This window comes from Sesamum indicum, linkage group LG13, assembly GCF_026168435.1.
Source record: "Sesamum indicum cultivar Baizhima isolate 11 linkage group LG13, ASM2616843v1, whole genome shotgun sequence".
Classification (NCBI taxonomy): domain Eukaryota; kingdom Viridiplantae; phylum Streptophyta; class Magnoliopsida; order Lamiales; family Pedaliaceae; genus Sesamum; species Sesamum indicum.
The window spans coordinates 13,236,322-13,251,803 of NC_142669.1; the positions used below are offsets into that span (position 1 = coordinate 13,236,322).

The 15,482-nt window shown below is 28.2% G+C and overlaps 1 protein-coding gene across 1 annotated transcript; it reads right to left on the reverse strand.

Moving 5' to 3' along the window:
- Positions 1-90: 90 nt before the first annotated feature.
- Positions 91-5,980, reverse strand: LOC105176012 (reticulon-like protein B9). The gene is made up of 5 exons (XM_011098681.3): positions 5,822-5,980; positions 2,537-2,717; positions 1,815-1,956; positions 1,304-1,373; positions 91-771 (listed from the first exon to the last, which is right to left on the reverse strand). Exons 1-5 carry the CDS (start codon positions 5,916-5,918, stop codon positions 605-607), a joined length of 657 nt encoding a protein of 218 aa, XP_011096983.1. The 5' UTR covers positions 5,919-5,980; the 3' UTR covers positions 91-604.
- Between the last annotated feature and the right edge of the window lie 9,502 nt (positions 5,981-15,482).

Consider the following 15,482-nt stretch of genomic DNA (forward strand, 5'->3'; position numbering starts at 1 on the left):
TGTTATACTGAGTGATTATGTTCATCCAACTGCATGTTGCAAATTTCGAGCAATTAGCTCTCAAAACACTAGTTTCCATATACTGAGTGATTATGTTCATCCAACTGCATGTTGCAAATTTCGAGCAATTAGCTCTCAAAAACATCCTTTGAGGTACATTACAAACTAACACCCGTTCAACGGGGATGCATGTACTTATAATTTTACAAAAAATAAACGATACTTATATAATGAAACATAATTTACTCAATTCCTTGAACACACAATCATCATGACACCCAACACTTTCTGTACAAAGAAATAGGAAAAAAATGCAAGCAACCCCCTTATGATACTGCAAATGAGCAAATTATCCCTTTATGATACTGCAAATGAGCAAATTATCCCCCTGTGAAACAAAAAATTACCAATTTACCCTATTGTGTTTTCAAAATGAAGCAATTTACCTTTTTAGATAGGGAGGTAAATTGCTTTATTTTAAAAAGTATAGGAGGACAAATTGCTATTTTTTTATTATAGAGGGATAATTTGCTCATTTATAATATCACAGGGATAAATTGAATCAAGCCCCAAAGTAATATGGAATTTCACATGATCAAAGTGTTCAATGGTTTTTGTCTTTCACTGGTCCCTTTGGAATTTTGGCTACAACTTCAGTCTCAAACTTCTTATACATTTTCTTCATCTGCCTGTTTACTGTATAAGCAAGACTGTCAACTTCGTCCTCGTATTTCTCGTATAGGAATGGAAGAGTTTCCAAGCAGACAAGACCTAAATTAAAACAAACAAACATCTTAACTCAGTGTATCTGTCTGTAAGAATATAATGAAAAATTCAGTATTATCCTTTTTTTCTCATATTTAATTAAAAAATAAACAAAAAATACCTCACTATGATTATTATTTCAAAAACTAAAACGAAAACACAAATATTTGTCACGATTAATCAATATTTTATATGGTTATCACTTACAATAACAATGGTTAATATCCACCATGCAACTATAATGAATAAATATTATCTATAATTTTTTTTATTATTGATCATAGTAATAAATAGTAACGAAATGAAGCAAATTATTGGAGGTAACATGTGATTATGCATCACGATGACTCTTTGTGGTTTAAAAAATGAAGCAAATTATTCTGTATTTAAACTATTGATGGGAGATAATTTACTTTATTTTCTAAAATATAAAAGGATAATTTACTAAATATTTTTTTAGAGAGATTTTTTACTTATTTCACATATTATTGAAAATAAATTACATCTAACCCTAGAAACAAGTATCAATTTTACTTACCAAAAAACAGAAGATTCAAGCTATTGATGTAGCTTCCAATAATTGAAGTGATCCAAAGACCAATAATTGTCTGGAAAAGCAAAAAAAAAAAAAAAAAATTAGTTCAAAAAATATTTTAGTTTTCGTCTTATAACTTAGACCCGATACAGTTTCAATCTAATTATTTACGAAATTCTCTAAAACAGTCGCTAACTCAAAACAAATCTCATTTTCCATCCTCCTGTCAATTGATGCTAGGAAATTAAAGGGAAAAAAACATATATAAATCACGTGGCTATTTTCCTCCATTTTAAAAAAATAACGACTGCGTGAGTTTCATATAATTTTTTCATTATTTTTTTAATAAAAATTGGCAAGAGGGTTGAGACGAAGAATCTTTTAAAATTTTCCGACTATTTTCGAGAATTATGTAAATAAGAAAATTAAAAGTATATAAGGCCTAAATTATAAGAAAAAAACATACAATTTCCTGGCCCCTATAAAATTATTAATCAACTGGACATTGTGTTACCAGTAAGAAGAGTCTTGGATCATAACCACTTGCCACGTACAAGAACTTTGACAATAAGTGGTTGAAGTTTCTGTGGAAAATTGAAGCAACATCTCTCGAAGTCGAATCCTCTAATATTATTTTGGGAATATTGGGAGTATTCCTGAAATAAAGAAATAATTATTCACGTTACGTTTTACTTTTAATATGATATCGACAAGCATTTCATATTGATTACAAACTATATGTTAGGTGGTTTACATTACCCCTCAAAAGGGATAAATATTATTTTAGTCCGCTAAGTATGCCTAATTTTAATTTTAGTCTGATAACTATGTCTATTTTTGTTTAGGTCCAGCAACTTACGAAATTGCTTACTTTTAGTCCTCTGGCTGATTTTCGGACAATTTTACCCCTATGCAACTTTTGAAAAGCAATTTTAGTCCATATGCACTCATATGGGTAAATAAATAGCGATTTACCTCCCTATATTTTTAAAATACAATAATTTACCCCCTATGATTCTTAAAATGAAGCAATTTACCTCCCTATATAAAGAGGTAAATTGCTTCATTTTAAAAAATATAGGGGGTAAATTGCTATATTTTTTTTCATAGGGGGTAATGTGCTCATTTTCAATGTCACAGGAGGATAAATTATTATTCACCCCTTATTAATATATATATGTATATATATATATATATATATTCACAGATTTGAATAGCTGAAGCTATTGAACGTACCATTTGAAAAATTGAGCTGCAGAGGACCAAATGAAGAGGATGAGCATTGCGGTGATGAAGAGATGACAGAGCAGAGTCACCAAACTGTACTCCGCCACTTCCAAAAGGAACCAAATTGCTGCCGTCCCTATTAATATTCCACCCGAAACTCTTGCGTCCCTCCACAACAGCACCTCACCCACTGTTCACTCAACTCATCATCATAAGAAAAAAGTTTTAAGTCAAAAAACACACCGGGGAAGGATGTTTAAACACACATATACACCTTAAAATCAAAAAAATTATAATTTTAATCCTGTAATTTATGAAAAATGGTATTTGTAGTCCTGCATGAATAGATTTTTATGATTTAGTTTTGAATTTTAAAAAATTTGGCAATTTTCATTCGTTTCGTGCAATTCAGGTGGAAAATTGCATGTGACTTGTACATGACCCCAATTAAATTGCGATTTGTATAGGATCAAAATTGACAATTTCTTAAAGTTTCAGGACTAAAAATGCCAACGCCCCATAAGATACAGGACTTAAATTGCAATTTAATTTGTTCATGTGCAAGTCACATGTAATTTTCAGTCAAATTCGCTGGAAAACGACTAAAATTGCCAAAATTATAGAGTTACAGGACTAAATTGTGAAAATCAATCCGTACAGGACCAAAAATGCTACTCACACTATAAGTTACATGACTAAACTTTTAAAGTCTTTTCGTTAAAAAAGATCTTCTATTATACGTTCATATCACGCTTGTCAATTATTTATTGACGTTACATCAATGAGCGACATAAAAGTACGGTAGAAGATTCGTACGTTATATGCACACTTATTTATACACAAGCGATCAAAGATACTAGACGAGTTTGCATTATTTAAATTTTTGTGGGATTTATTTAGTTGAATGAAAAGAAAAGGAAGAACAAAATGAGTAATTAATTATCAAAATCAATAATGAATTAACTTTAAATGTACATGAATAAAAAATTATTCATAAAAATTAATTAATTAAATTAATAATGATTATTTTCGGAAAAATAAGTATAGTTAAGGGTATTTAAGATAATTCATATTTTACCGAAGCTATGGTATAGTTACCATATATAAGAATCGCTCATTTAATAATATTTATGTATATAATTTATCTATATTAGCTAGCAATTTATGTAGACTCGATGTATGCATATTTATATATATAATATGGTTATATTAAAAGAAATTTACATAATTTATATCACTTATTCAATAAATTGATGAAGCAAATCGGCTTTAAATAAAATAGAATTAAATTTATCTATAATTAATCAAATTTTATAAAGAGAACAAAAATTGTAAAGATGATTTTCTTATAATAAGTTACCAAGATTTTCTTCTAATAAGTTACCAGCTTTAAGCCGATATGAATGATTAATTTTTTTTGCAGTGAGTCAAAGAAAATTTGAAACTAGAATTAAAAATTGAGTAAAGATTTATGTGCATTAATTTACATCAAGAAAAAAAAAAGTATTGATTGAAAAGTAGTGGGTATTTTTACTAATTATCTGAAGTGATGAGAAAATTGTTGGAAATTTTGTTTTTATATTAGAAAGTAGGAGTAATTATATTTGCACCTCTTGATTTATGGTCTATTTATTAAATTATCCTTATTTTTTTGTATAATTATACATACACCCATCAAAATGTTAATATTACTTACACAATTAATCACTCCTTACTTTATTGAGAAATTACACTCACCCCCTAAAAATTTTAGCATCATTAGACAAACTACCCTTATTTTTGCTGTTAGGGATAGTTTATGTAATTATGCAAAGATAGAGAGTAATTGTATAAATAGACCATAGATTAGGAGTATAAATATAATTATCCTTAAAAAATAATATCTTATTCAAGAAACAAATAGGGGAAAATAGGACTTATAATAACTCTGAAACTATATATGTGCTGGGGTTGTGCTCTTGTGTTAAAACAGACTAATCACACCTAAAATAGAATGTCATAATTATTGATTTTATTATTTTGGGACAATCACATTGTCCTTATTGAGGTTTGATACGGTTACACGTAAATTTTTAAAGTTTCTTTTTATATATAATAAATATATCATTTCATTAGTTAAAATTCATTGAATTTGATGATAATAACAAAAAAATCGAATAAAGATCCATGTTTACCCTCCAATTGACTTATTACTGATTTATTGCATGTCAAATAATTATTTTTATGATCAAACTACCTTTATACATCTCACATTAACGCATGTGAACAGGCATGCCTTCCCTGTTATAAGGATAGTTTAGTAAAAAAGTATTTATTTGACTTGCAATAAGTTAGTAATAAGTTCATCAAGGGTAAATATTTATTTTTATTCAATTTTATTTTTGTTAATATCAATAAATTTAATTAATTTTGACTAACGAAAGAATTTATTTATTAGTCTAAAGCTAACCTCAGGAATATTAGATATAGTTTTTTAAACAAAAGTCAGAGCATTTAAAAACTATTGTAATAAATTATTGTTGCAATAAAAGTCAGAGCATTTAAAAACAAAATTGACTAAAAGTGAAAAACCAAAGTTAGATAGGAAAACTAGATTTAATATTACAATTTTATCAATAAATTGCAAAAAAATATTATTTATAACGTTTACTTTAAATTAATTTAATTTAAATAATTAAAAAATATAAGTTATAAATAAATAAAAAAATATTATTTTCAACCTTTTCTTTTCAATAAAAAGCTAAAAAATGCTTTGAACAAGCTCATGCAAACACTCCTTACATCAAATAATAGGGTAAATTACCACTACCTCCGTGATGTTTAGCATAATTACGACTATCCCTCATTATTTTAAAAAATTATAAATACCCATCTCAAATAGAAAATCATCGTGTAGCCCCTAAACGGTAAAGTGGATATTAATATTCTGCACTTGCTGATTTTTTTTAAAATAAAAAAATATTTAAAAAATAGGGTAGGTAAAGTATTTTAAAAAAAATTCTAAAAAACATATAAAATTTTCAATTTAGAATGCAAAATCCCATTTTGGTCCGTTCAATACAAAAACTGGATGAAAGCCTAAAAGAAGCTAACAGAATGGGCTCGTTGGTAGACGGACGTTAAAATTAAGGGAGGGTATTTATAATTTCTCAAAATAATGTAAAAATATTTATAATTATACCAAATTTTAGGAGAGATAGTTGTAATTTACTCTCAATAATATAACTGACGTAAAAGTAACTTATACATCAATTCACTCAAAAAAAAAAAAAAAAATAGTGCAAGTGTTATTACCTTTTCCTCCTCCCAGAACTGCATGTATTGGCCTTTGTCTGCCAAACAGCCTCGTTGGTGGCAAAGAACCGCTGTAAGAATCCGATGAAGTATCCATAGTTAACAAATTAGTTCTTGAAGCTTCTCTTAAACAGACAGAAATAGCACTGTGATGGGCATATATATACATATGTTAGAAGGCAGAGCACATGTTCAAATCTTGGTTGCGAAGAAATTAAGGTTGCAAGTTGGAGTAAGAAAGGTATGACTTGATTGGGCATGTTAGTATCCACTACAACAACTTAACATCCATCATCACTTTATTCCTTTGCTTCTTTATTATTCTATATTTTGATGACATATTTTTAATGCCATAAATATATATATTTTTTATCCCGTAATTTTGATATTTTAGTATTTTTATTTTTTTTTATCTTTTTAAGATTGTGAAAGAGTTATGTGATTTTTGACGTTTTTCACGATTTTGGTTCTTATGTTCCGAATTTTGTAAAAATAGTCGGAATAAATCATATGCACCTCACGTGGTTAATTTAAATTGGGATTTTTGTTGTGATTGGTTCACTTTTGCCAACATGGACGGATATTTTAAAGAAAATTACGTGATTTATTCTGGCAACTTTTGCAAAATTCTGCACCTAAAGGACCAAAATTGTTTAAATGTCAAAAAGTTACAGGACTCTTTTGCAATTCCTAGAAGAATCGCAAGGACTAGATGATTCATTCCGGCAACTTTTGAAAGATCCGGCACCGAAAGGACCAATATTGAAAAATGTCAAAAAGTTATAGGACCCTTTTGCAATCCCAGGAAAGATAAAGGACCAAAAATGTCAAAAGGCCATATACCGCATGATTTATTTTTGCAACTTTTGCAAAATTCGGTACCGAAAGGACCAAAATTGCAAATGTCAAAAAGCTATAGACTATTTTGTAATCCTATAGAGATCAAGGATAAAAATGCCAAAGCGCCAAAATTATAGGACCAAAAATATATTTAAGCTAGTTTCTATTGGATGTAAGCTTTACAACATGATAACTCAATGTTTATGTCACTAGAAGAAATATGACTTTTTATTATAGTTAATTAGCATGATTAAAAGTAAAAAATCATAGTGAATACTAACTAACCACGTTGGGCAATCGTTGTCTCTGCAAACAACGATAGAAGTTATAACTAAAACTATGACAAATATTTTAGAATAGGTAAAATCATAGTGAATTTTGATTAACCGTGGTTAAAACTTAAGTTTTCGTATCGATTTTATTTGAGCATGGTATATAGTACAAATTTGTCATGATTTTTAAGCCGTAGTAATCTATAGTATAGGGAATACTCCATCTTTTTGTTGTGTATATCTCAATACAAAAAAAAAAAAAAAAAAAAAAAAGGATTCCTACACTATGAACAAGTACAAATTAAAAATCGGGGTAAATCAATATTATATATTAACCAATGTCGAACAAATCTATGAGAAAATATAAAATTTTAACATAATTAATCAATATTTGTCATAGCTTTTAGCCATGGCCAAATATTTGCCATGGTTTTAGCTATACCTAATATTTTAGTCTCACTTACAAAAACGAGAATTGATGGTTGTTGCAGAGCTACGACTAATTTTTTTCGTCATAATTTTTTTCTTTTATCATAATAATTAACTATAGCGAAAAATTAGATTTATTATAGTGTTTGTTAGTATTGGTTATTTTGTGATATAGTTTCGATGTGGTAATTATTTTTTACGCTCAAGGAAGAATGGTTTCTGATAACACTGCCACTCCCCTCTCTGTTTCTTCTTCTTCTTTTCGATTACCGTATTTCCTTCTACAATCTGTTCTTACATTACCGGCCTGCTTTCTTAGCATCTCGCTAAACTCCTTTCTTACATCCCCCTATGCTTTTCCTCTTCGTAGGTTTTCTTAGATCTTATCTTGAATGATTATCTCGATGCAGATTTGCTCATAGGGGTATCGGGATGTCTTCGTAGTTTGTGAATGATAAACTCCTTTCTTACATTCCCTGGGCTCAGAGCCATGCAACTCTCGGATATATTCATATAAAGAAATTGATAGTTTGTGAATTGGACTTCAATACGTAATAGGTCAGCTTACTTGATTGATTGTGCCGCAATAAATTGTTGTTTGATCCGACAAAGCAAAATATGAATGTCTAAAAATAATAAATAAATTTATCATAAGTATGAATTCTGGACCCTTCTCATCAGGGGTAGCATGAAAAACACTTTGGAAAGATAAAGATCTTGAAAACCTCCTAAAATCAGTACTAAAGAAATCTACAAAAAATCGTTCATTGATTTTAAATTTACATGTACTATAAAAATTGAAGAACAAGTCTTACCATTAGTATCAGAAGAACAAAATTTTTCATTTGTTTTCAAAATTTTCAATTATTAAACATATTCTTATTCGTAAACCAAAGATATTAGTTTATGGTTTATGCAATTTGACGGCCTATATTTTAGGTTGTATAAATCAAAGGACTAAATTAACCTATTGAATTAAATCAACAATTCAGATTTAAATTGTTCTACATGAATTGATCTTAGATTACACAAAAGTGTATCACTATTTCCATATACATAACTATTTATTTTTTCTTAATATATATATACATATATATTTACTTGTATATAACTATTTGTAAAATTTGCTTCTATTATATATTTTTATTTTTAAATAATTGATTTATTTATGAAATTTTGATTTTTGTATATATATAAGGTATATTACACTTATACCCCTCTGAAAATGCTAAATTACACTTTCCTCCAAAGAAGTTCTAAAATCACACTTTCTCCCTTCCGAAAATTCGCGATTTACATATAACCTCCTTTCATTAGGGTTTGGATAGAAAACGCTGACGTAAACAACAACATGTATATATATAAATTTATATGTGCCCCTCATTTAGTAATTTCATGTATTTTTGTATTTATAAAGGAATAAATGTAATATATATATATATATATATATATATAGAATGAGGTCAATACCATTACAGTTTTTTCTTCATAAATATAAAATTATTACATAAAAACGTTAAATAAGGAGTAAAATTGAAAATTTATGCAATTTTTTTTAACGCCAATATTTTTCGTCTCACTACAAGAAAACAGGGTATCAGAGACGGAAATTTCCGTCTCTGAAAGTAGGATTTCCGTCTCTAAAACACATTAGAGACGGAAAAATCCGTCGCTGAAGTCCACCGCTGAAGGTCGCGTCGCTAATAATTTAGCGACGGAAATACTCCGTCGCTAAATCTGAGACCGAAAATTCCATCGCTAATTCTGTCAACAAAAAAGAAGAAAATTTTACTGTAATCCGTCTCTGTTTCCGTCGATAAAGGTAAAATAATTTCCGTCTCTGAAATGAAGAAAATATTCCGTCTCTAAAACCTTACAAATTTCCGTCTCTAATCCCTCTCTGATTCGGCCTCTAAATTTTCAAAATTTTCGTCTAATCCGTCTCTGATTCAGCCTCAAAATTTTCCGTCTCTAATTTTTTTTGGTTTTTTTTGGGCAGATTTTTAATTTCTATACCCAAATTAATATCCTGGTCATTATACCATCAAATATACATTCCATCAATACCAAAATCTAAATTTCTCAAACAAGAACAACAAATATGAACAAAAAAGAAACTCATAATACAACAATACTAATATAATTGATGTCATCATTCAAATACTACCAAATAATATCAATATCTACTCCCAAGTCAACAAACATATATATAAAATAAAATATATAAAAAATTCAAGAATAAAAATATATATAAAAAATAATAATAATAAAAAGTTTACTTTTAGTTTTATTGTAATTAATTAAAATTAAAAATACATTATAATTATACAAATATATATTTTATCATGTTATATAATTACAACTTAATTTTATTACATAAATAAAAAAAATTCTTATTTTTGTGTTTTAATATTTTAATAAATAAAAAAATTTCTATTTACACCATCAGAGACGGAAATTTCCGTGGCTAAATTAAATAAAAAATTAGCTACGGAAACAGAGACGGGAATAACCAAATCTCAGCCATCTCGATTTTTAAGCAATCATTTAACAGTATCAGAGACGGAAATAGAGATGGAATTTAGCGAAATTATAAATCCGTCTCTAAAATAGAAATTATTAATAATTTATCATAAAAAGGATTCCGTCTCTAAATCCGTATCTGATAAAGACGGATTTTGTTCCATCTCTAAATTTTGGTCTCTGATACCCTGTTTTCTTGTAGTGTCTAAATCCTAACAAAATGGGATTAGGTGTAAATAGTGAATTTTTGAAAAGGAGTATAAGTGTAATTCCAAAACTTGATTGGCAGAAACTGTATTTTTGCATTTTTAGTTTCGATTTTGGGTATCAGCGCATTTTTGCTTCCTTATACACGAGAAGCATTTATGATTTTTCTATCAGGAGCACGAATGTCCCTCATCCACCTCAATGCATTAGTTGATTTTAATCAAATAAGATCATGTGGTTGACAAATAACGGTACGAAAAATTTGACTTCTTTAGATAGAAAGCGTGTGGCCAATGAAGCCTTACTCAATTGGCGAAGATAAAGTCCCATGATTTTTAGAGTTTATGAGTTCGAACTTCATCGTATATGTGAGATGTTATTCTACTACATAATATGTAGTTGTCTACTGTAATAATAAGTGTCGTTTATATTTAATTTATCAATGTTGATCAGATTATGATTGTTGTAATTGTCTTTATTAGATATTGATATTCAATAGGCATTATTTTAATCAATTTTCAATTAATAATAGTTGGTCGCTTTCATTTTAAAGAAAAGATAAAAAAATATGTTACACATAGCTAGTTGGAAGTCCAAAAGAGGTCAGAAGGAGGGATCTGAATGATATCAGGGAAACTGAAAGAGTGTCAAGGAAGAGTTTGACACACACATGTGGCATTTGTCTAAAAAAATAGGGCACAACAAAAGAAGCTGCAGAAACACCCCTCATCCAAATTCAAGAGAAACACAGGTATTGGCATGTTTTATTTAAGTTAATAACTATTGATATTTATGCACTAAATACTATTTTATATCTTTTTTCAGCATCCAAATGTCCCAACAAATGGAGCTGGACATCACAGCAGCAGAAATCCCACCAAGTGCTACAATTAACCTGAAAGAGGTATTCTTTCAGAGTTTTAAATCTGAATTTACATAAATTGAACTTGAATTTAACTAGTAATTCTCTTGTGCAGATCCCTGCTTCAATAGTCAGACTGGACTGTTACAAAATGAGCATATATTTCCCCTTTCTGATGTATGTATTCATTTAAAAAATACTTCCAATTTGCACAATATATATATTGAAATTATTTCCTATAGATACCACAAGTCTCTCAAAAAGCCTCTCAGTTCATGACATCAACTGAAGGTTCTCAATCAATGACAAATGAGGTACATTAATTACATTTATCATGTATTAAAAGCTATAACCAAACTACTAACTTATCTTATTTTATTGCAGATGCCACAAGCCTTTCAATTCATGACATCAAGTCAAGGTTCCCAATCAAGAAGAAATGAGGTAGCTTAATTACATTTATTATGTATTAAAAAATGTAATTAGACTACTGACTTATCTTATTTTATTGCAGATCCCACAAGCCTCTCAATTCATGACATCAAGTCAAGGTTCCCAATCAAGAACAAATGAGGTAGTTGAATTACATTTATCATGTATTAAAAACTATAGTCATACTACTCACTCTTGTTAATGCAGATGTCTTGAATTTTTCACAAGTTAAGAAGGCCTTCCTTTACTCAACTCACAACATCAAGGCCAGGTTTTGTGCCACCAAGGTCTGCACAGTTCACTTCACCATTTCAGGTAAGTGAATGTGTAATTGGTTTGTGGGCATGCTAATTAATCAAAACTTTATGGATTCAGATGCCCCTACAACCTACACAAAGGCCTGCAGCCACACAACCACCGTCCAATAACAATCACAAGTATTGAAAAATATTTCTTATTCAACGATTTTTTTCACAGTATGTAAATTTTCCCTCATGCAAAACTCCTACTTGCAGGCCCCTCTACAGATGCATTAATCTTTACAGCCTTCAGAGAGGCCAGTGCTTCAGGCTCCAAGAAGGAGAAAACAACCAGTCCCAGTTTTTAAAACAACAAAACTGCAGAAAATGGCTGAAGATTCAAGCATAAACAATAGTTTCCAAAGACAATGTTGCTCATCCATCTGGCCAACTTTGAGTTCCCAGTTGAAGAGCATTTCTGCTTCATATAAACTGGGCACAGTGTCAAATTCATCAAAACACAAGATGCATCAGGGAAGAGGGATTGATATTTAGGGTTGTATCCCTTTCTTTTGGCAAAAGGTTTTGTAAGCTGAATTAACTGGGTTGTCAATAAATTGGAGTTGTCATGTTTGAATATGATAGAGTATTTATGTCTTTATTTAGTAGTATGATGGAGTATTTATGTCTTTTGTGTGAGAAAATTGTCAACAAACTTGGGTTGTCATATTTGACATTTTGGATGAATTAAATGATTCCTTTTTGTTGTTTTTCTACTTCTCTATTTTTTGAAATATATTATTACACGGCATCAACTACAAAATAGAACACAAATTGCATCCATTAAATTGCTACACATTAGTACATACAACAGATAACCACTTCAATAATATTGTAACAACCAAAACAACAAGAACTAAAAAGCACCTTCATCATTCTTTCATTTGCTTCAAGTCTCTTGATATTATATGTCAAATCCATGCATATAAGAAATACTTCTGCAAAATTGTCCTCCATTTTCACCTGTCAGTATTGAATCTCTTCTTCGAATTAGCGAATTGCATTGATGTAGACTGTGAATTTTTTTTTTCCGAAAATATTAATAGGGTCCAACCAACAAAAAAAGTTAGATTAATTTGTTTTACTATTTCAAAACAATTTTCTCTCACTTTCTTTACTTGGACCTACAACTCTAATTGCTTTCAGTAACACTTTGGACTTCTATATTGTAAATCAATTTTTTCATCTTTTTAAGGCGGATGTTCGAAAACTAGAAGACATACTACAAAAATAATAGCAAATACCATAAATGTATATTTAAGAATTAAAAAAAAGAATCTTAAATAATTAATTTGAATGTTTTTGTTACCCGGAAGAAAAAAATAATCTTGCAACAACCCCAACCCTATTTTGGTGTAGAGTAGGGGTGGCAACAAGTCGAGCTCGAGCTCGAGCTCAAGCTGATTTTTTATTTGTTATTATTATTATTATATTAAATAATGGGAATCACCAATTTTTTATATAAATTTATAAGTAATAAAATAGATTGTATAATGTATACTATATTATAAATATATCAAAATATAGTATGAAATTCTAATTAATTGATAAATATAAACTACTGATTAGTTTAGTAGTAATATAATTAGTAAAATGTACAAAAAAAGTCATACTGAACAGTTTAAAGTTATAGAAAAATATCAATTATCTGAAAAAATGCAATTGAAATACATAAAAATATTATATAGTTGAGATTAATATATGTTCACAATTTGCAGTAAATTTATATATTTATAAATGTTAGTATTACATTGTTGAACTACTGAGTTAATTGGACCATCAAAATTCAGATAAGATCGTCATATATGATCAAACTTATAGAAAAATACACTTGATAAAAGTTTTAGACTTATTGGATATACGGATGTCAAGATATCGTACTCGGGACATAAGAATAATCATTCAAGTCGGTGTACATAGAATCAGGCCATGTGATTTTAAATTAAACTGTCCGATATGATTTAATGGACACGATCTTATATATATAGATATATATATTTAAATTTGGTGTGAATTAGGTGCCCAAATTTTAAGATATCGTAATTATTGATTAAATTTTTTGATCTCACTATTATTATCATTATCATTATTTTTAGATTAATTAATAGGAATCACTAAATTTTGACATAAATTTATAAATAATAAAATAGATTACATAATGTATAGTATGTATCCTGATATAAATATAAAACTAAGAAATAGATAAAAAATAATAAGTGTATTACTTGTCAATTCAAAAAAAAAAAATATAATGTAATACAAATATATATTAAAATATAACATAAAGTTTATATATGTCATATTAAATAATAATTTTAATTACAAAAAATATTATAATTTACTAAATTGTTGATTAAATTTATTTTTATATAAAGATTAAATGTATAAATACAAATACCAATAATTTATTATTATCCAAAATAAAATGTATGATATTGATTAATAATTATAATATATGGTCAATTTTGATTATAATAATCAAAATTGATCAGAAGCTCGAGCTGGCTCGACTTGAGTCGAGCTCAAATCAACCTGGCTCGCGAAACTCGAGAGTCGGCTCGTCTCATCTGCCACCGCTAGTGTAGAGTGATTGTGGAAGGATGTCAAGACATATATGTAATGAGGGAGCAAGGCATTTTGGACAAACAAATGATGATCAAAGCTGAAAAAGGGTAAAATAACACCCATCTTCTCATTTCGCTCGTGTGTGTAAACACCTCCCATCAGATTTGGACGGAGGGGTCTTTTGCAGGATTTCAACTTTTACGGAGTCTTTTATAGCTATTGATTTAACATAGGTGAGTTTTATGTAATTTTAGTATAACACAGGAGGTATATGCAGTTTTTTAAAAAATATTTGCTATGACTCATAAATAATGTCTCTTTCATTGTAAGTCTATAAATACATGGACTAAACTCGTTTTTCGGTGTCTTCTCATTATTCAAAAAGTTTTTTCTAAAAATCTTTATTTCGACCATAATTAATTAGTTTACTTTAATTTTGATTACTTGTTCTACATTAGAACCGAATCAAATTAAAATTTTTTGATAAAATTTAAGATTTGGTTGCCAAAATGTTATATTGAAAGCCTAACTAAATTAAACGGTTCAATTTTGTTTGAATTTCTTTTTTGTATTTTGGGAAACTAATTCTTTAGTTTAAAATTAAAAAATTAAATATTAAAAATAATGCTTACAATATAATTTATTTTTCTATTTTTTGATAAGCAAAACAATAAAATAATAGATAAAAATAAATAAAAACATTTAAAGTTAATTATAAAAATACTCCTTGTGTTTGGATTTGTGTTTGAAGTGTTTTGTTTTGTGTTTGAAGATAGAAAGAGAAAAATAGTAAGTGTGTGTTGAAAATAGATGATATGTTTAGATTTATATTTTGGGGTAATTTAAAATATTTTAAAATAAATGGTGTAGGTTTGATATTGGGATTTGGAAACAAAAATCACTGTTTATTGTCAAATCATATATTTTTGTATATAAATATGTATATATATAAATATTTTATATTTATTGTTGTATTTTTGGAAGACAAAAATTACTGTTTATTGTCAAATAATGTCTATTTTATATTATTATATATATATAGAAAGTTGAAAAGTAAAAAAACACACAGATAAAGTGTAAATACAAAAATAAATATTGAGTGTGTTTTATCATGTCTCGAAAAATACAAAAACATGAATCCAAACACTGCAAATATCTTTGATATTCCGTAATAAATGGAAACTAAAAATTAAATTGAGCCGATTATAAAATTTTGGGAAAAATCAAATACC

What these genes read in the sequence shown, in the direction of transcription:
- LOC105176012 (XM_011098681.3), bottom strand. Translation starts at nt 5,918, where the DNA reads ATGGATACTTCATCGGATTCTTACAGCGGTTCTTTGCCACCAACGAGG. An exon ending in ATCCAAGACTCTTCTTACTG is followed by an intron (nt 1,374 to 1,814) that starts GTAACACAATGT and finishes TTGCTTTTCCAG; the next exon opens with ACAATTATTGGTCTTTGGAT. An exon ending in CTTGAATCTTCTGTTTTTTG is followed by an intron (nt 772 to 1,303) that starts GTAAGTAAAATT and finishes GTTTTAATTTAG; the next exon opens with GTCTTGTCTGCTTGGAAACT.